The sequence below is a fragment of the Myotis nattereri genome (genome assembly GCF_964212035.1).
Source record: "Myotis nattereri genome assembly, chromosome: 6".
In the NCBI taxonomy this organism is placed as follows: Eukaryota; Metazoa; Chordata; class Mammalia; order Chiroptera; family Vespertilionidae; genus Myotis; species Myotis nattereri.
Genome location: NC_138081.1, coordinates 90,132,647 through 90,155,938, shown reverse-complemented (window position 1 = coordinate 90,155,938; position 23,292 = coordinate 90,132,647). Strand labels below are relative to the sequence as shown.

The 23,292-nt window shown below is 35.1% G+C and overlaps 1 protein-coding gene across 1 annotated transcript in view; it reads right to left on the bottom strand.

The window, feature by feature from the left end:
* The window catches only part of TAB2 (TGF-beta activated kinase 1 (MAP3K7) binding protein 2), a 37,476-nt gene extending 20,190 nt beyond the window's left edge, over positions 1 to 17,286 (bottom strand). Inside the window, exons 1-2 of the mRNA XM_081093952.1 lie at positions 17,138 to 17,286; positions 4,725 to 4,915 (exon numbers count right to left, since the gene is read on the bottom strand). Of these exons, the coding sequence (XP_080950078.1) occupies positions 4,725 to 4,826 (102 nt within the window). The 5' untranslated portion in view covers positions 4,827 to 4,915; positions 17,138 to 17,286. The remainder of the gene's footprint in view (positions 1 to 4,724; positions 4,916 to 17,137) is intronic.
* Between the last annotated feature and the right edge of the window lie 6,006 nt (positions 17,287 to 23,292).

Here is a 23,292-nt window from a genome sequence, read left to right as displayed (position 1 = left end):
AGAGTTGAATTAAAAATCCTTATTACCAATATAATGGAAACGTTCTCTAACTAGCAATAGCTAAGTGAACCAAGTCTTTATTTTATAGTAAAATGAACTCATGCAAATAAAATAAAACTATAATCTAATTAAAAATACAATTTGAGTGCTGATCATTAAGCATATACTACTGTATGATTAAATATTTTACATCTTTAAGTGCTACAGAAATCCTTTTAAAATCCCCTTTCAAAAAATTTATAGTACTTAAATAAATAAAAAACAACCCCAAAACACATATATAAGTGAAATGTCAGCTCCAGATTGCCTCCAGAGTAACTGAGTTTATTATCTGTCTTTAGGTAGCACCATAGGAAGATCACTCCAGAAAAATAAGAAACAAAGCAAAACAAAAACCAACCAGATTTTTTTCTAAAGAATCCTCAGAAGAGACTAATCACTATTCATAAATTATCCATAAACATATTTATTAAACACCCACAATACGCACAGAACCTTGTCTGAGGTTGTAGAAGACTCAATGACTTATAAAACCCAACTTTTCCCTAGAAGAGTTTGCAACCAGATTAGAGAGACAAACCAAGCATGGGCTTTTGAAAAGGTAACATTAAAATGTTGAGTATTTGCCAAATAATAAGTGGTACTGAAATTCAACAGAGAGTAAAATTGAAGGCTACTGCAGAATATGTAGGCATGGTTAGTATGTAGGCATGGTTAGTTTTTGCACAAAAGAGGCAGGATAAATAAATAATTTCTCTGTACTGGTTTGTAGAGTAATGAATTGGTACCCCTGCAACCTCCAAAGGTGACTAAGATTTTTTTGTATCATTATAAACTCCTGTGTCTTTAACATTCTGATGTGTGTAACTGGTTGTTTTCATTATTCCCTATTTCCAGGCTAGCAGGAATAACTTCAAATTGCTTCCCATGTACACTGACATGAACCCAGTAGTTTTCAAAGCTCCCTTGCTTTCCAACATGAAAAAATGTTCGCTCACCTTGTACACTCCATACCCTAGACCTGGAATCAACTATTTCTCAAGTAAGCCCTTACTACTTTTACTGGGAAACTGCAGAGGATTTCTTTTAAGTGTTATCAAAACAGGTGGGATGAGTTTTTTAAAGGTTGAGTATCATTACTTTTTTGTATACATACAAATCTGCAATCTTTTCAAAGCTACAAAAGAACCGGAATCACAATTCCAGTTCCTTTTTCATTCTTCCCCAAGCTTCGTGTACAGATATGGAGATTATAGATAGTAATCAAAGTATACATTATGATCATCCTTCTCAAACTCATATTCATTTACTCTTTCAACCAGTATCTACTGAGCACCCATTAGGCAAGTAGAAAGGGATACAATCACTACTCTTCAAGATCTCACAGTCCAGTGGAGGAGATTAATGTGTACACAAATATAATACAGAATGGTAGGTGTTTTAACAGAAATATGGATAAAGACTACAGGTGGAGGTCATCTAAGAAGGCATCAACTAAGGATATGCTACTCAAATACTAAGTTTTACAAAAAAAGAATGAACACTACTTAATGCATTACTCTGAAAAGAAATAGCAATTTTAAACTTACAGATTCAATCATATTAATAGTGAAAAATTCAGTTAAAAAAATCAAAGTACCAACTATGCTATATTTTCATACTATTCTAAGATTTATCACCAAACATCAATCAACTTTAAAGATATGAACTACACCTACTGATAATATAGCTATCTTAGAGACTCCAGAGCACAAGTAAGTGATGTAAGTAGTTCCAGAAACAGGGATCTGAGCAGTAAATAAAGTTCAGAAGAGAACAGAGGATAGACCCTTATGTTCTCCTAAGAAGCATGATGTTTAAGAAGAAAAGTGCCAGTGGCGCATGATCCTGTAACTACTTATTTCTTATATTTTGTATATTATGTTTTTATTTTTTTCCATCTAGAAAAGTTCTAAACCAGTACATTATAAAGGGGATCTGATCTCTCCAGAGAAAGGACAGATACCAACACAATTGAGAAAGGGAGAGCAGCTTCCAAAGAAAGGCTGTCACTAAATAAGATTTATACTACATTTAGATGTCGCTTAATTTACCTTTACAATTTAAAATTATTTCTCCAAATTTGGGAAGACTTACACTCTAGCTGTATCCCCCGAGTTGCCCTCCCTGTTCCTTTCTTATTAAATTTCTTGTCCCATCAGCTAAACAGCACATTACTGGGATGCCCAGAATGATTAATAACTGAATATGAAAGAGCATATCGTCTGCCTCATGGGTATCTGGCAAGCAAAACAGTGTTCATGTTGTAGGAAGGTTTGATTTGTAAAATCAGATTAACACGGTGAAGGTGATATCTGACTCGTTTCCTCTTGCCCGCTATCGGTAACAGTTTTTTTATTAATTGTGTTTTTAACCCTACTAGCATTTCTTCATGCAAACATGGGCAAATATATAAACATGTATATATTTATTCCCCCTGCTCTCATCTATATATACTGATCTGTTTTCTTAGCTTAATACACCCTCCTGAAGATTATACTGTAAGAGTAATACAGTTCATTTTTTGAAAATATTTTAAATAGAATGTCAACTGTAATTGAAAATTAAAAACATAAAAACAGAAAATATTTTAAATAATTTTACAAAAGGTTCTATGCTTTAGTCCCAGTTAAGGTACTTCAAAATCTCTATAGCTGTGCTATTGGGAAACTGCTCTAAACAGTTTTTTCAATATTAACTCTTACAAAATTTTACTGCAGATCCTATAGTATTTTTCTGTGACTCATGGAACATTCTCAGCATCGTCTTATTTTATCACAAAATTATATTTGAAAAATTAGGAAGAGGTACCTGGGTTCTAGGGGAGATACATTCCCCCACTATTTCTGCTCCTCCTTATACTTGCTTTAATCTCTGACTCCATTCTTAATACGCCCCCTACTAATTGCTTTACCTGTAGTATCATATTTAATACTCTGTGAAGTTTTTTTATTCCCATTGTACAGTTGAGAAAAATGAGGATCAGAGAAGTTAAATACTCCTAGTAACTGTCAAAAACTTGAACTCAAACCTGTTTATCACCAAAACATATGCTATTTATTGTTTTTAAAATTTATTTTTACTTATTTCCTTACAGCTTTGCTGACGTATGATTAACAAATAAAAATTGTACATATTCAGGTTGTACAATATGATTTTTTAAAGATATACTATGCAATGATTTCAAGTATTTACATATTGTGAAAGTACCACAATCAATTTAATTAACACATCCATCACTTCAGAGAGTCAACTTTTTTGTGTGTGTGGTGAGAACATGCAAGATCTACTCTTTGGGCATTATAGTATTAAAACATTTTCAATACTATATTATTTAAAGAGCTAGGATTATTCAGATAATTCCAACAGAGGATGACTACAGCATAGGGTGTGAGGAGGAAAGACTGGGCTAGAGATCAGGCTGCAGAAGAAGGCAAATTCCAGATCACAGACCTAGTTATTCCCCAGTCAAGATGTGAACTTTATTCTGAAGATACGAGGAACAATAACAAGGTTTAAGCAGGTAAATCATGTGCTAAAATCAGCATTTAGAAAGACACTTTGGCAAAAGTTGAGGAGGATGGATGGGAGATACCAAACAAGGTTAGAGTAAAGGCAGGCACACACCAATTACATGTATGAATAAAAGGTAATAAGGGTGGCCTGGCTGGTTGTGGCTCAGTGGTTGAGCATCGACCTATGAACCAGGAGGTCATAGTCAAATTCCCGGTCAGGGCACATGCCTGGGTTTCTGGTTCAATCCCCAATGTGGGGGGTGCAGGAGGCAGCTGATCAATGATTCTCTCTCATCATTGATATTTTTCTCTCTCCCACCTCTCCCCCCCTTCTTCTCTGAAATCACTAAAAATATTAAAAAAGAAGGTAATAAGGGTGTGAACAAAATGAAGTCACTTAATATCAAATACAAATACAGAGTCTTTAAAATTTTCATACAAATTCAAACTTTAAAAATAATTTGTCAAGAGTAAATGTTTAAATCCAAATTACTCTTTTATCTCTATTTGAACTGAAAAATCGTTTTGACAGATTTCCAGTTTAATCAAATGAGAAGGCACAATATCACTAAATATTTAGAAGTATGGATTTCTGAAATTGTGCATACTAATAAAATATAACAATTTATTAGCTGTTTAGTGATATTAATTGGAAAACTTAGATTAATTTAAAAATATAAAGACAAACTTTTTTCTTTAGAATTGGGTTGTTAGAGTTTGTCAAGTCAATTCCTTCATTTTTATAGATAACAAAACTCAAGTACAAAGAAGGCATAGTACTTGCCAAATATGCTTGGGGTATCTATTTAGGATTAGAACCCAAGAGTGAGTTTCGACTCCTATTTAATGATTTTTCTCATTTTCACATTTCGACCTGGTAAAATAGGAGGGGAAAGAGCAAAGCAAGCTCATAGTAAGTATAAGCCATGTACCAATGCTTACTGGGATCTCATTTCATCCTTACAACTACTTTACAAGGTAGGTATTGTCCATTTTACAGATGGGACAGAGACTAAATAACTAGTTAAAGGCCACATAACTATAAGACACCAAAGCTCATCTCTTTTCATCATAGCACATTAATGCCAACAAGAAGATAAGAGTTTTCTTCCAATGTTTAACAAAATACCAGGTTTGTATTAATAGATTCAGAAATCATTGAACACTGACCTGTAACATGCACCTGGATACAACAACTTCAGGTACTTCAGGGAATTTTTGTCGCAGGTCATGTAAAACCTGAAAATCAATTTGGTGGCTTCCTTGGGCCATTCGTATATTGCCCGATCAGGACTACTTATACAGTAGGCAGTTCTAGGCCTTAGTGGAAATAGTACTCATCTCTTCTGTCCACGCATTTTCTGTGAAAGAAAGAAAAAAAAAATTTAATGAGAACTGATTATAGAATGAATATTGTTGTGGATTTAAAATTTCAATACTAAAGGGTATTGTGCTCTAGTACTTATTTAATATAAATTATAAAAATATTATTGAGTCCTACAATGCTTTCCACATAAGTTATACTATTTTTTTCAGTTTTTAACTCCTGATGGCAAGCTACTGTGCCCATAGGTATTTAAAAAAGAAATCATTGTCCAGGTAGTCTTCCCTCATTCTTTCAAAAAGGGAAAGTGACTACCTTTACTTATTTTAAAAATATATATATTTTATTGATTTTTTACAGAGAGGGATAGAGAATTAGAAACATCGATGATGAGAGAGAAACATCGATCAGTTGCCTCCTGCACACCCCCTACTGGGGATGTGCCCGCAACCAAGGTACATGCCCTTGACTGGAATCGAACCTGGGACCCTTTAGTTCGCAGGCCTACGATGCTCTATCCACTGAGCTAAACCAGTTAGGGCTGATTTTTTTTCTTAATGATTAGAGGATGGCCTGAGGAGAGTAATTCTCATTTATTCTACATAAAATTAAGAACCTGAAAAACTTTGGTCCTACAAATAACTTTGCATGTTTTGTTTAAAAAATTACCTATAACCCAATACACTTGATATCTTCTGTTAATTTTCAGATAGACTTAATCCTCAAGTGTAATCAATTCATTCTCAGGTGCTTAGAAGCACTTTATTCTGTGTTTCCATTAAATCAGTATTTAAAAAATAGTAATGGTTGGCCTCAACTCCAGAGATTCTGATTTAATTGGTTGGGGAGGAGCCTGTGCATATAAGTTTTTTAAAGTTCCTCAAGTGATTCTAATGTGTGGCCAAAGTTGAGAACTGTCTACCTTATTTTTATTCCTAATGTAAACCACGTTGATTCTTATTTAAGCCTCTCTGGGATATAAATAGTATATAAGTATATTAAACTAAAATAGCATATTAAAATATTTACAATCATGGCATTTGCTTAATAATTAAAATACATTTCATTTTAGGATAAATTTAACAGAAAGACAGTCTCTTTAAAACAAATTTCTTATCTGTAGCATTTCTTTTAACCTCATTAACATAACCTTAAAAAAATACAGGTCTGTAAACTCCATGAATATAGAAATTAGGTCTCTTTGATTCATTATTGTAAATCTAGCACTTTGTAGGCAGTTTTCAGCGTTAACAGTTGATATTAAACTATTTTTTAGTAAATTTAGTTATGACAGAATTCCTGAGTCCACAACAGAATAAGTCACTTAGAGAGCATGCACAGTACAGCCCTTCAGATTTTTAATATCATCTGATTAAATTTTACTTAATTCTATGTGACTAGCTTGGTTACATATTAGGTGAAAGCACTGTCAAACCAAGTTATTTGCAATATAAATTTCCAAAATCTATTTCTATGGAAGACACACACACACACACAATTTCAGCACTGAAAGTGTTTCTACAAAAGGGCTGCAGGAGAAAAGCACTGAAAGTTAGTAAATGATATTTAAAAATAATTTAAGGGGTGCTGCTCATCTTGAGAAAGCTACCCTTGACTTTACTCTGCCCCTTCCCTCCTCTGGACTAAAACTCCTGGAAAGGGTTGTTTATACGTAATCATCTCCATTTCCTCCCTCCTAATCGCTTATAAATCTGTCCCCATCAGGGTTTCATAGCCTTCCCGCACTGAAACTACACTTATCAAGGCTGCCACAGAGCTTTGGATTTTCAAACTGAAGGCCAGTCCGCAGTCTTCATCTTACAGACCTCTCCTCAGTCACTCCCTCATTCTTTAAACAATTTCTTACTTGACTTCCAAGATTTATACTCTTCTGGTTTTCATCCTACCCAATGGTAGCTCCTTCTCAGTTTTTTCAGATTCTCTTCCTTTTCTTGACATCTAAATGTTGGTGGGCTAGGGAATTCAGGTCTAGGGTTTCTTTCAATTATACCTACACTCCTCTTCAAGGTAATCTCATCCAAACACACTGCTTTAAACAGAGGCTTTGCAAATTTGAATCGCCACCTGCAAGGGAGCTCTCACCCTGGAGTCCCAGACTAATATGGCCTGCTGCCTGCCTGACATATCTCCTGTATATCCAAAATTCTTAGTGTGTCCAAAATCAAATTCTTAATATCCCCCCATCCAAACCAATCCTTTCCCAGTCTTTTTCATCTAAGCAAATAGTACCATCATTCATACAGTTGCTCCTCCTCTAACATCCCATATCTAATCCATCATCAAATCATGTTAGAAATATCTGCAAAAAAAAAAAAAAAATTCTGAATCTGAATTTCCCCATCTCTGTTACTGCTTCTGTCCAAGCCATCATAATTCACCTAGATCAGCCGTTCTCAACCTGTGGGATGCGACCCCTTTCGGGGTCAAACAACCCTTTCACAGGGGTCACCTAAGACCATCGGAAAACACATATATAATTACATATTGTTTTTGTGATTAATCACTATGCTTTAATTATGTTCAATTTGTAACAATGAAATTGGGGGTCACCACAATATGAGGAACAGTATTAAAGGGTCGCGGCACCAGGAAGGTTGAGAACCACTGACCTAGATTGAAAGCAAAGGTCTCCTAACTGGTATCTTCCCTGCTTCACTCTTTGTTCTACATACATCCCCCACTCTACTGAGGGGTGTGATCTTTGTAAAAATTAAGTCAATCATTCTCCCTGCTCAAAATCCTACAACACACAGCTCCTGGCTAACTACCAGCCCTCAAACTTCATCTCCTACCATTCTCCGTGTTCCCTCAGTTCTGAACTGAGCCTTTGGTTCTTTGACTTCTCAAAGAAGCCAATCTCATCCCTCCCTTAGGCTTTTGGACTGGCTGTTCCTTGTGTCTGGGATATTTTCCCCTCGGATTGCTTACATGGGTCCTTCTCTTACCTCATGAAGATCTCTAACCAAATGTCACTTCCTCAGAAACAGCTTCCCTGACCAATCTATCTAAAATAATGCCACACTTGTCTACCAACCCATCACATTCTTATACTCTTTTTCTTCATAGCATTTATTGATACATGACATATACTTATTATCTATCTAGGTATCTCCAAAATGTTAGTTCCACAGGATTAAGAACTTTGAAGCTTATTGCTTTCTCCCCAGGATCTAGGTCAAAGAAGCAACATTTTGATGAAATGAAGGTTTTACTGTTTGATTTCTTCAAATTCTTTTGTTTCACGACATTTCTAATGATCTAGATATTTGCTGTTCCCAGAAGCAAATATCTAGAGGGAGAAGCTTATCTAGAGGACGAAGCAAATACATTTTCAGTCTAATTCAGGAACATTTTATTATTTAAAAGAGGATAAATCATGAAAATAAATTTCAACTTATTTCATTATTAAAACATATACAGAAAGCTCTAAAATTCTTTAAAAAACTATCACACTTGCTTTTCTTTTTCTCATAAAGACTATCAAGTACACAAATGAAGAAACTGTTCAAATTTATTTGGGGGTTTCACTTTCTGCAATGGCTAAGTAGCTCCTACTAGACCAACTCTCTCACCAAGAACAACTATAAACAATAGACAAAGTATAAAAAGCAACTACTTGAAGGCAGAAAGCAGAAACAGCAATGGGGTGGTGGTGGTGGTGGTGGTGGTGCTAGGGATGGGGAGAAGAGAGTCAGTACTTAGGAGAGAGTACAGCATGGGGTGACTTTCCATTTTTAAAAATAGCTGGCCCCAGTTGGTTCGGGTAGATAAAACTTAGACAGAAAACCTGCAACCTTACTCGCTTACTGAAACAAAGGACAGACTTTGACATAACCACAACAGCTGAAAACTAGTGAGTAAATCACAGAAAGAACAGAAGCACCAAATTCTACATATTCTATCTACACACGTCTCTGATCCCCACACTACACATATGTGAGTGATTCCAAGCAGCCAGGCTAAGGCTAAAATAACAAAACTGAGATTTCAGTGTATAGTTGAGTTCAGCCAACTTAACTAAAACAGACAAGCAAGCAAACAAAACAACCAACCAAATATCAATACTAATTGGAGGAACACAATAGAATTCAGTCTTTACTGTGTGTCATTCATAATGCCCTTGCTCTCCAGGCCACAGAAACCCACGGGTTAAATACACGTTCACATTTAGGTAACAATTTTAACTCGCCCACTATTTTATCTTTTGTCTGCCTCCTTCTGCTACCAGATCTGATGCCTGCCATCTCAGTTTATCTTGCTATCAATTTTTTCATCTTTTTCACATCATTCAAAAACAGAAATTAAAAGGTGGTATGGTACATTATGGAAAATTGTAGAGAACAGAGCAAGAAAAAGGTAGGGCCCAAATCATGAAGTGCTTTATAGGTCATTAAAATTTGGAGGTTTTACTTTCAGAGTAATGGGAAGCCACTTGAAGGATTTAAGCTCAGAAGTAGGGAAGGTGACATGATTGAAAAATTACGTATATTTGGAGAACGGCTGGCTATAACAGAGAAAAGGGCAAAAGAATATGTGAGAAGACCAGTTAGAAAATTGCTGTAGTCTAACCAGGAAATGTAACAGCTTGTAATTGCAGAGAAACCAATGGAGACTGAGAAGGAAAAGCTTAAAAGATATTTAGGAAGTATTTTGTTCTTTAGTTTCCACATATGAGTAAGATCGTGTGATACTTGTCTTTCTCTGACTGGCTTATTTCGCTTAGCATACTTTCCAGGTCCCTCCGTGCTGTCTCAAAGGGTAAGAGATCCTTCTTTTTTACTGCTGCATAGTATTCCAGGGTATGAATGTACCACTGTTTTTTTTTTTGTTTTTTTTTTATCTGCTCATCTACTGATGGGCACTTGGGATGTAAGCTCTGGAGATATTTTTTTTTTTCCTGTGAATATTGGAATCTCGAGTTACACAGGATCTAGGAAGTCTTGTAAAAGTATATAATTTGAGAGGTTAGAGAAAAGCCTTGTTGCTCAGTAGACTCCTTGCCAGACTTCCTCTTTCACATATCTGTCCAATTTTACCTCTTAAAAACCAACTCCTGGCAACAAATTCTTTATAGTAACACTAGAGGCCTGATGCACAAAATCTGTGCAAGGGGCTCGGCCCTCGCAGCCCCTCACAGCCCCAGCTGGCCCGCTCAGCCTCGGTCGGCCCTTGCAGCCCCGGCTGGCCCTCATAGCCCTGGCTTTGTTTGGGAGATTGTCCAGATAGTTGTACTGCTGTTCAGTCTAATTAGCATATTAGCTCTTTATTATATAGGATCAGTTTCAAAGTGGAGGAAGTAACTTATTCACTGCTGTATCCTAAATATTTAGAAAGTGTATGGCAACTAGAAGATGCTTAGTAAATATTTGTTGCAAGGAATCTCTATGTATCAGAATACATACCTATTTTAAAGACTACTATAAAAAGTAGTAGTCTCTCCAAACTAAAGTGATTTCCTTACCCTCAGCTATAAGTCAGTACTACTATAATACCTTGCCTTGAAACTGCATATTTGTTCCAATATAATTGATATATTAGGGAACAATTTGAGCATTAAGTAAATTTTGCTGTGATTTTGTCTGTGAGAAATACCAGATGAATACAGAAAATGATATTCACCTGAAACAAGTTAAGGAATACACAAAATGTAAATATGAACACACCTCAAACATCTGCTAGCTCCCTCACTCACTGCATCTGTATGCAGTCAGTTGGTCACATCCATCCACATCTTGTGTTACAACTTTCCTTCTGATTTCAGAAAACCCTCCTTTGACCACTTCACAATAATAAGCTGCCACACTTAAGTTCACTTCCATAAGCAAACTTCAGGCTTTTTCAAAGCAAAGAACAATTTATTTGTATAAATGCTGTATAAATATTTATATATTTCTTAACCGCTTAACATTTATACATGCTTTTTAAAGGTTCCTATCTTTTTTTAACGTTCACTTAATGAAGTTTTTGAGTGTTGTACCCCAAATTCTATTTTTTCCCATAAACCCTGTTTGTTTGTTTTTGGTACAATCTGCAAAGCATGGTGATTTTTAGAAATAAATACCTATGTCAAATGTTAACAGAATGACTGCAAAGCTCCTCTGACCCCAACAACTATTAACACTAACTTCCCCAGGATGTCTAATGTGAAGGCAGAATGTTTCAACTTATCTTTGGTTGTCAATATGATGTTAGCAGTTTCTTATCACTACTTATAATGTGTCTTTTCTGTGGATTGCCTGACATTATCACACTGCAGTTGAGTTATTCTTTAAAGAATAACTATGATATGCAATAAAAATAGCAGGATGATGCTATAATTTTTTAAATAAAATTAAAGCAAATTTTGAAACCTTTTGGCCTGAAGGAATATTTTAGGATTTAGCCAGAAAAATAATTCTGTTACCTGCCTAGTTATGTATACAATTTTAAGCACCTTTTACATTATTGATGTATTATGTACATATGTCATCAAGTGTCGGTTAGGTAATAACTGATGCACTTCACATTTTTTCCCCTTTTAATGTTTTATTACCTATCATATATAAATTACAATCACACAATATAATTCTCACTCAAGATGATGGTTTGAATCATAAAATTTCAAGTATGAAATGTATTGTTTATTTCAGAGGGAAAGTAAGCAATACAACCAGTCTTCTTGTCTATTTTTGTGATTCAGTACTTTAAGAGATAAGCTTAAATTACATAGCACATTCAGAGAATGCCTCATTCCCTGACGACGAGGGGGTCAATGAGGTGTTATAGTATATAAGAATTAAGATTCAAATTGCCTACAAGCCATGGACAGTTGTATTCCTCGTATGATGAGTGTGCACTTCACATTTTTTAACTTTAAAAGAATTTACAAATGTCATTAAACATGAAAAATTTCAAAATTATTTTTAACAGCAAATTAGTAGAATTATATTTCTTAGAACATGATGTTACAAATTTACGAGAGCAAAGCAAAATTCCCTCCCCCGCAAATCTATAATATCAAGCTATTTTTCTACAAGTTCAAGTATAAGAATTATAGCTATGTAAAAAAAATCTAAAATTCAAATACTAACAACCATTCAAGATTAAAAACAAGATAATTATAATCTGTCTTTAGCATAAAACAGATGTCATATTTAATAATTTTACATAGTTAACCAGTTATTTGCAAAAATAAAATAACAGCAACATACTAAATCAATCATATGAATGCTACTTAATTTAGGTTAACTATTATGTTTAGAGTTCTTTATAAACTAAAAGGGAGCAATGAATCATGTTACCAAACTATAGATTTCTCAACTTTATAATCCTATACTAATTTACTTTCTAAAGAAAAATAATAAACATTAATAGATGAAGTAACATAATGATGTACACTACTTCTTAAAAATAAAGCCTCCCAATTTTCTCTTTTAATACACTGCCTCAAGTCTATGAATGTTGACCATTTCTTATGGCTAAAAGGCTTACCAGTAATACGTTCTTCTAAAAGGAATGTGCAATTCAGCCACACTTGGCAATTTATGTACTGTGGTTTTGTGGTGAGTGCTACCATTTTCTAAGGATCAAAAAAAGTGCAATAAATCTAAGACAGAATGGTTATAATTCATCAAAACATATTATATAACGACCTTTTTGTGTATTTTCCAAATCACCTCTCATTATTTTCCAATACATTAGGGCTTTAAGATAAAAACAGAGTTACTGCCCTAGCCAGTTTGGCTCAGTGGCTAGCAGGGGTGGGCAAACTTTTTGACTCGAGGGCCACAATGGGTTCTTAAACTGGACCGGAGGGCCGGAACAAAAGCATGGATGGAGTGTTTGTGTGAACTAATATAAATTCAAAGTAAACAGCATTACATAAAAGGGTACAGTCTTTTTTTTTTTAGTTTTATTCATTTCAAACGGGCCGGATCCGGCCCGCGGGCCATAGTTTGCCCACGGCTGGGCTAGAGCGTCAGCCTACAGACTGAAGGGTCCTAGGTTTGATTCTGGTTAAGGGCACATGCTCGGGTTGTGGGCTCGATCCCCAATAGGGGGTGTGCAGGAGGCAGCCGATCGATGATTCTCTCTCATCATTGATGTTTCTCTTTCTCTCCCAGCAGGGGGGTTAGTGAGGGCCGACCAAATGACTGAGCAGCAGGCTGCGTGGGGCGACCAGGCTGGCAGTAGGGGCAGTTGGGGGTGACCAGGCTGGCAGGGGGGTAGGGGGCAGTGAGGGGTGACCAGGCTGGCGCGGGGGCAGTTGGGGGTGACTAGGCTGGCGGGGGGGGGGCAGTAAGAGGTGACCAAGCCAGTGGGGGGAGGGGAGGCAGTTAGGGGTGATCAGGCAAGCAGGTGAGCCAGTGGTCCTGGATTATGAGAGGGATGTCCGACTGCCGGTTTAGGCCCGATCCTAGAGATTGGGCCTAAACCGGCAGTCGGACAGCCCCCGAGGGGTTCCAGATTAGAGAGGGTGCAGGCTGGGCAGTCCCTGCCCCCCACCCCCCACAAAAATTTCATGCACCGGGCCTCTAGTAAATAATAAAAGTCTTGCAGGATATAACTGGTGACTGTACTGGGGGGAAAGCCATGATAGAACATGATAAATTTGAGGAATTATGGCTGTAATGCAGCTGAGAAGTGAGATGAAGATGAAAAGGTGAGAAATTTTCAGTGAAAATATACAGTTTTCAGATAATGTAAAATATACATATAAGAAAATTCTACTAGTCTGGAACTTTCTCATAGATATGACCCACTTTTTAGTTCACCATTTCTGGGATCCATTCCACAAACACTGCCTACTATATGCTATGCAATGTGCTCTTATTATGCAAAAATGAATAAAATAGTCCATGCTTTTGAGAAGATTATAATCTAGATTTCAGATTTATACTGGACTTCTCACAGCACATCTGTTATGTCATTTTATCCTCCCCACATATAGAGCAGAGAAGACAATTGTTATACCATAGTTTTTTAAACTGAAGAGAGTAACGGAAAGACATATTAACATATATTTAGTTTCAACGGAGTCAGTAGCAGATCAACTGTGGTGTCACTACCCACTGTTACTACAATTAGTTGTGAGATGAGTTGAATGAAATTAGTTGCTAGTAATAAAGTACCAGAGTTCTACCTCTCTATCTATATAAATTAAACCATCTAATCTAGACAAACACAGGTATTCAAAGAGGAGCATACAAGGATGACCATCTCAGTGTGTATTAACAACCTGAATGTTCAATGAGGAATGAATAAGTAAATCATTGCATAGCAATACTAAGGAATACCATGCAACCGTTTTTAAAAAGTGGAGTAAGATATCCAGATAATTATATGGAAAGACTTGTAAGACATTACCAAATGAAAAAAAGATGCAAAACCCATGTATTATAGATTTGTGCTTTTTTAAAAAAAGATACAAAAAAGAGAAATTTTAAACAGATATTTTATATGTATGTACAGGAAAGGTTCTGAAAGGATATCACTAATTATTTGGAAGAGAGAGCTGGGTAAAGGACTCATGATAGAAGATGGTCCAAGGAGGTTTAGTCATCTTTGCTATGTTTTCATTCTTTATAAGAATATATATGCATGTATTATTTGTATAATTAGTCATAAACAATTGAGATAATTAAAGCAGAATATTTTCCTTATAAAATTATTTCCTATATATTTTCACATAACGTAACTTGTATTCTGATACATGGGTAGGAGAGTAATAATGGAATGAGTTATTTGAAAGTACCTGTACTTAGCCAACTATATGTAATTTTAAATACTTAAAGGACTATGTTATCTATGTTGAAACTGTTACTGATATAGCTGTTAACAGCTGCAACAATTACCAATTTTCGGGATGCTTGACAGATGAGATCTACAGTTATGTTTTAATTAAATAAATTTAATTTATTCAAAACTACCTCTATGTTTAGTCTTGTACCTTGTAATCAATCCACTGGTTAAAAAAAATAAAAAAGACCTGGTCTATCTCTCTCTTTTTTTACCCTAAGGTTAACTCGACATGAACTAATATGCAGTCCTCAAACTAAGTAACAGGGGTGGGAAACATCCAGTTTCGTAAAATCATTTGGTCTGGCCCTGCCAAGGCATTAGAGGTGAGTTAATTAAATGTTTGACCAAATATAAACGGCTAATTTTTAAGTAGATAATTTTATATAGCCCACGAATGATGTTATAAATATCCAAATGGCCCTTGGCAGAAAAAAGATCCTCCACCCTTAGTTTAAATGTTTAAAAGAAAGAGGTAAGAGGTAGTAGAAAAATAAGCTTATTGTTACTATCTTAAGAGTCTCCCAATAAACACAAACACTCTCATAGGATTTATCACACATAAATGTGGACAAGAACAATGTTCTGAGCTTATAATTACTAGTCCTGTGCTAAATGGTTAACACATACTATTCCTCACAATATTCCTGAAGTAAGATTAAATGAGAAATTGCACATAAAACTCTTCATACACAACCCCTGACATATAATAATAAATGTTGCCCTTTATTTGGTATTACTACTGCCTAATCTTTAACTTTATCAAGCAACCCTTGCTCTGCCACATTCAGTTTTTCAAGAGTCATTGATTTAAATACACCAGGGCTAAAATATCTTGAATGGATTCCATTATCTACTGAATTAAATCAAACTCCTTCACTTGACTTTGGAAAGCATGTATAGCATAGCTCCACCTCCCATCATATCATCCTGTACTCCACTATTCTCTAGCACAATGGATTGTTCACAATTTCTAGATCATATTACTTACTTTCACTTCCATAAATTAGAAATACTCTTTCCACTCTCTGAAGAATTCTATCTATCCTTCAAGGCTCAGTAGAAACATTACCTTCCCTAAAATACTGATTCTCTCTGGTACTTTCAAGTACATTGTTTATACTTCTATTATTATACTTAAAAAAAAATTACTCTCTATAAACTCAATGAAAGTAAGGTTTATTCATTTTGACATCTTTACTGTGTCTAGCACAGTGCTTTAAACACAACTTGCATTCAATAATATAGATTTTTTTTTACCATTACTGATAGCCCCAGTGATAACTAATAAGACTTGAAATTCAGATGCAATTGCCTCTACAATTTCTCCTTTAATTCATATAACAGTGGTAATGTTCCTATAATTCTAGTAGTAGCTCCCTTTCCAGTCCTAATTCAACACTCATATTAAATCTTTTTCAAAACATATTTTACCAAACAAATAATATGGCACATAATCAGTGACCTAATGCTGACTAGATTGGCTAACATTAAATTAATTATACATCAACAACGTAGGAATATAAGGAAAGCACAAGCTAGAATATTAGTATCATCTCTTAAGATAGCAATTGGAATATTCCTCTGTTCAATATTGGTAATCTCTAACCTATCTGAATTGACCTTTAAAAATCAAAAGATATGTATGGTTATCTTTTTTAGTAAATAAAATCACCTTTTATGGATTAATTCTGTTTCTAAATCTGTACAAATTGGTAAAAGCAATAAAGGTTCTTAAAAGCTAACTGACCTCAACCCTCAAAATATTCATAAATTTTCTCTTGGTTAAAATCTAAGGCAGCAGGAAACCTCAGTTTTAATTTTTTTGCTAAAATTCCAACTACTTTCTAGTCTGGTTTCTTTTGCGCACTCAAGAAAAAAAATATAGCAAATATTAGTTATATACTTACATTTAAAATAATTAACTTCTTCAGGTAATGGTTCTATATAATACATTATTTGGTTGTATATCCAGAAGTCTTACTTATGACTTCCAGTTACTGAAGAATATGTTTACTCTTTACCTAAAGATATTTTAGAAATGGTTGAGAAATGCAGGATGGAGAACTAGTTCATTTACTTAATTCCCTATATTACTTGTACTATATGTGCACCTCTGAGAGGAAGACAGTTCTATTATGGTTAATGTTTACTCTTTAATGAAGACCAGATTACTTTCTGTACATTTACAGGGCTTAACTCAATAGTTTTTCAAATTTATTTTTCTTAAATTATTTCTGGATTAGTTTGCTACCACTAGCAAACAGTTCAATTAGGAATATTCAGGCAAAAGGTATGTTAAGGTCAATACTAGCTGCAAGTTACCTAGATGTTAGGGAGGCTACTATATTTTAAAGCAAGATGATCACAAATTTTGAAAGTAAAGTTTTGGTTATTATAGATTTCATCGTAAGGCAGTTACATAGGCTAAGCTTGACTGGTGCCATTGACTTTAGCATACCTGGAAATAGAAAAATTCAAATTGTAGCTGTTCTTGGTTGGCTCACTGCCATTTTTGCAGCTTACAAATTTTTAATTAAGTAACTGCAGTGAGCTCATCTCTACTGGATACTTCTTTTCCAGGGCAGGTCCAGGAACGGGGTCTGGAGCCTTGAAAGCAGAAGAGAAACTAGAGTAAACTAGAGGTAGGCAGAACAAGAAACGTGACCAGATAACATTATGAGATCTAACAGCAGTGAGGTAGTTTCCAATGTCTCTCACATAAAATATTTCAAAGTGGAAAGAGGGTCTCTTAAATTACAAGTTATCAGAAGATGCTATTTACATTAGCTGTCATTATTTTTATCTACCCAATTCTATTCTGGACTCCCGATTCTAGAAATTGAAATAGTAGCTTTTATGAAATCTCTAGTGGCTTTTAGCAATAGACTGTCCAACATCAGACCACAGATTATAACAGAAAGAGAAAAACAATAAACCCAATTTCAATGGTAAAACTTTCCAAAGTCCTCATTTTCAGGTCATTTTGTTTTTCTCTTTTGCTTGCTATCTTATTTACAATGGTCTTCTAACTGTTCCCCTAATTTCCTAAAATCAATTCTCAGAGGTTTCTTTAAAAAATGCTTTAGATACATCCAAGCAGTAAATTTAATTTCAAGTTCTAATAAAAAATAACAAACAAACTTGGTAATTCTTCAAGAGGGAGGCAAAGAATAGCTTATAGTGACTCTGCATCACGTTGGAAATTCTTTTTTTCATAACCAAATTAGATTCAATTATTTTAAAAAGTTTTTGTTAGGTCCATATTAAAAAACAACAACCATACAACTACAAAGGTTACAGAAATGGTAGGATATTGAAAGTGGTAGATTGGTGTACTAATTAGACCACTAAGGCCTGCAAACAATGTCCTTATACTTGGCAGGCTAGCACCCTAAGGAGTTTTTCCAAGAAACCAATCCCACAGCAGTCAAAATAAATTGAATTCTCTGCTGCTGCCAAATGATGGCTGCTGGTGAGAACTGTAACAGGACCAAAAAAAAAAAAGTGAAGACAAGGATTCAAATAACTTTTTGCATTCTTGGTAACTAGCAATACAACAAAGCAAAATAGAGTAAAAGTAGTTTTTAAGAAAAATGCAAATTTTCCATCACTGTGATGGTATGTTGTTGGTTAAAAAAAAAAAAAAAAAAAAGCCTGGGAGGGATAGATCTAGCCTTGGACAAAAACTCTGCAGAAGATTCCTTTCTATGAAATGGGACACCAATGCACACCTCACTGGATTGCCATGAGAATTCGCTAAAGTCTATAAAGCACCTAAAAACTTGGTGTATATTAGTATTCAATACATTTTTTGTTCTAAACATGGATATACTTAAGTGTTCATTTTCATAAATGCTAAAGCAACAGCTGTGTAACCAGCTTTAGTTTTAAATAAGTCATCTGCATCACATCCTAAGAGATATAACTCATTTTTCATCATTGCTTGCAGAACTACAAGGTAAATGTGTGTGCGAGTTCAATTCTGAGGGTTAATGATGAATAAAAATATAAGAATTTACATCTAGGATATAAAGAGAATTAGTGGCAAACAAAAAGACATGCAATTCTTCTCCAAGTAAAGTAGAAAATACTTTTGTCAATACCCTTTTTAAGGTTACACAGTGCTTTTTAAAAAACAAAAGAATCAATACATGATATAACTTAAGTCTTTAAGTCAGAAAATGCCTGAAGGGCAAAGAAAACCCTTACATTTGTACAGTAATTTTCCTCTTACTGACAGAACAGTGGTTTCCACACAAAATTATTATTTACCAAATATGGCTCAAAGATCAGATTACACCTTTCCTGGCATTACTAAGCAATAGAGCAAGTATCACAGCCACAGGAATAAAAAAAACAACTTTAAAGTCCTTCTAAATGTATTTACTGCTGCAACTTTATTTCAAAATAGTTTTCCTTTATATATTTTTATTGATTTCAGAGAGGAAGGAAGAGGGAGAGAGAGAAACATCAATGTTGAGAGAGAATCATTGATTGGCTGCCTCTTGCACATCCCACACTGGGGATCGAGCTGCAACCCAGGCCTGTGCCCTGACCGCCAGCTGGGCTCAAAGTAGTTTGTAGAAGTTAACCTGAAAAGTGTCTTATTCAAAATAGACTGCAATTTACTTAGAGATAAGATTAAATAAGTCTGTGCATTCCCCAGAAGGCCAAAAAAAAAAAAAAAGTATTTTAAGAATGAGAATCCCCATTAACCTATATGGATAGATTTTCAGTTTAAAGGTCATAAAAGCAACAACAAAAAGAAACACACAAAAAAACCCCCACTTTAGATTAACTAGGTTTCATACTGAAATCTCATTACAGTAATATTTCAGTTGATTCTTTAGTCTTTCCCACACATATAATGTCACTTATAAAGAAAGAATTTGCCTCCTTCTTTTCAAATAATTACACCTATTTTGTTTTTTTTTGTCTAATTACATTGGCCAGCATTCCCAAGACAATGTTATGTAATAATAATGCTGGCCACACCTTTTTTGATTCACGGCTTTTTAAAAGGAATTTTGTACTTCACTAAATAATAAAATAGGAATTCTAGTTTTTTACCATAAAAAATGCTGACTTCTGGTCTGAGATATATAAAATCTTAAGTACATTAATTTATTCTTGTTTCACTAAGGATTCCTATCAGAAGTGAACATTTATTTCTCCCTTTTTGGTTCCTTAGTCATTGCCCCCACCCTCACCTAATAATATAATTTAATTTGATTTATTCTTATATTCCTAGGGTGAATCCAATTACAGTATTATTCTGCTAATGTAATGCTAAATTCCATTTGATAGTTTTATTAAGCATTTTTTTGCAACAACTTTTGTGAGATTGGTGTATAGCCTTTTGGGCTCATATTTTATCACTAGAGGCCTGGTGCACGAAAATCATGCACTGGGGGGCGGGGGGCAGGGAGGATCCTCAGCCCGGCCTGTGCCCTCTCACAGTCCGGGAGCCCACGTGGGGAGCGGGCCTAAGTTGTCAGTCGGACACCCTTAGTGCTGCCACGGAGGCAGGAGAGGCTCCCACCACCACTGCTGCGCTCACTAGCTGTGTACCCGACTTCTGGCTGAGTGGCACTCCCCCTGTGGGAGCGCTCTTACCACCAGGGGTCAGCTCCTGTGTTGTGTGTCTGCCTCCTGGTGGCCGGTGCACATCATTGCGACCTGTTGTTCTGCCGTTTGGTCGATTTGCATATTAGCCTTTTATTATATAGGATGTTATGTGCTGTCTTTGTAAAAAGAACTGGGAAGCTTACCTTTTTGCCTTCTCTGTTCTAATATAGTTATCTGGTGCTTGATGTTTTAAGGAATTCAACAGTATAACCTCCTCCTGGGTCTGGTGCTTTTTTCGGGGAAGTCTCTTACTAACTAGGTAAGACGAGCACTTTTATTTATGGTTCCAGATGCTATCCCTTTCATATTTTCTTGATGAAACCAACCCCTTTCTTTTCATTCTCTCCCTTCAACCTATGAACATGCTTAAGTCTTCACCATCTTACACATATATCCATGTACACACTCATATCACAAAAATTTTCTTTACTAGTTATGTCCTGTTTAGCAAGTATTTATTCACAAAGCTATTTATTGAAATTGCTATTTTCAAGGCACTGAGGAAACAGAGTGAACTGCAATTCCTGTCCTCTACCTACTTCTAATCCAGTAAGAAACAGAAACATGAATACAAAACCTTGCTATAGCAATGTAAAGAATGAATATGCTATGCTAGTCCATGTATCTCTTACCATTCATACCATGCCAAACTTATCTACTGAATACTTATACTTTGGCTTCAACTTGTTTTAATCTGCCTTCAAGTTTCTTTTTTTGATATTAGTTTATTCAAATCACCAAATCCAACCTCTTAAAGGATCCTCATTCACATTTTTGCAATAACTTAGGTTCATAAATATTTTAAAATTTTATTAGAGGCACTTCTAATTCACCATTATCACTTGATCCTTATGAAACCACTGAGAAAGGCGAGGTCGTTATTACTCTCACTTTGCAAGTTTCAGAAAATTAAGTAATTTACTGATTATCAAAACTCCAATAAGCAGCAGTTAGGGACAGAAATGCACTCATGGCTTTCTAACTCCAGGTCCAGGGTTCCTTCTTCTACACTGTATTAACTTTATTGATTGATTACTAACTTGAATAATTAGTGATCATTCTTTTCTTGAAAACTTTTCTGGTCTGTTTTTCTAGTTTCCAAGGATCCTTATTTCTGTATTAGTTTCTAATGTTTATCAAAAGTATGTAGGTACAAAGTTATGGTGCTCATTCTCTACCTTCTTCCTTTGGCATCTATCTCATCTACACTTAAGAGCATAATATAAGGAGACTCTCCTTTGAATTAAAGTTTAAGTTTTCTATTTCACTTGATGAAACTTAAATATTCAGAATCACAGAATTCGATACTAAAAGGAGCCTTACAGAGACTATCTAGTCCAACACCTTTATTTAATAAGAAGAAAAACGAAGTTCCAATAATACAAATTGGTAGCAGAATTTGAATAAAAGTTTACAACAAAATTTGCCTTTTAATATGTATGAATAACAAAATAATGCATACATTTATACACAGTAAATATAAAGCAATTAAACTAATTTTAAGTGTAATTACTGGACTTCATTTCATATTTATTAAAGACTTGTCCCTATTTCTAAGAGATTTTATATGACAGTATTAATGTACTGATTCCAGTATTAAAAGTAGATTTTTAAAAAAGTCACAGAATAGCAATACAGTTAAAACCTACTCAATTCTATATATTCAGGCATTAATTGTCTATATTTCAGATTTCTAAAGTGAACTGGGAATCAAAAAATCACACCACTACCTATGCACTAGGTTGATATCATGCCCCAATTTACAAGGAAGAAACAGGTATCACTAGACTGCTTGCTGTAAAGCACTTGGATCAGTGCCTGGTACATAGTAAGCATTCAAAACACGTCAGCTACCACTGGTGCTGCAACAATTACTCCTTTTGAATATATTTATATCATTATAAATATGGCCATATTAATGATTCAACTATACAGAAAAGAATACTATTAGTGGACAAGTACCTCAACTCCACTCCTTCAGTCTATTTTCCAGGTGTGCAGGGCCCCAATTCTTAGTTATCTAGGAATACCTTTCCAACCACTCCCAACCTACAAAAGTCTGAAGGCTCTAGAAATTCAGAGCTTATCTTAAAAGGAAATTTTTTAGTCCAGTAAATCCAAACTTTTAAGTTCATTTACCCATGATATGGAATACATGAAACATAAAAGGGAAACTCATGTGAAGCAAGGTAAAACCTAAAACTCTTTTCTAAACTAGCTTCCCTTCTCAACTTGTCATTTTTAAAAGACGTAGGAATTCTTTTTTTAGCCTGATAACTGAAATTACCTAAGCTCTTCTCTTGCCTTTCTTTACCTTTCTCAACTCCTTAAAATCTCATCCACTTAATAACTATGACTTCTTAAAACACAATTCCTAAGACTCTCCTCACTGGATGCTAGTCAATACAGTCTACTATCACTTCCACAGTACTGAAATCTAAAAAGTACTGAAAAGGTTTTTTCATGAAACGCCATGTCAAAACTCATCTGGTAGTGGCAAAAATCTGCTTTGAACTGATTTGAGGCTATTAATAGGCCTACTTACTGTGAATATTTCCATATTTCATGACAGAAATATTAGTGTTTAATTACTGAGTGATGCCTCAGACCTCACTGAGGGTGTTAAGTATTACATAAGACTAGAGACCCAGTGCACGAAATTTGTGCACGGGGAGGGTCCCTAGGCCTGGCCAGTCATCAGGGCCAATCAGGGCCAATCAGGGCCCTCCGGCTGCCGGTTGGGGCCTTCCTTCATTCTGCACTGCCCCCTGGTGGTCAGCACACATCATAGTGAGTGATCGAACTCCCAGTCTCCTGGTTAAACTCCTGAGGGGACAATTTGCATATTAGGCTTTTATATTATATATATACAATATGTTAAAACTAAATATTTTGAATTCTAAAAAACAGCTGTCCTCTGGATTTTGGATATGGTATTGTGGATCTGTGCATTATTATTCTAACAATCCTAATTTAGGCACCCTA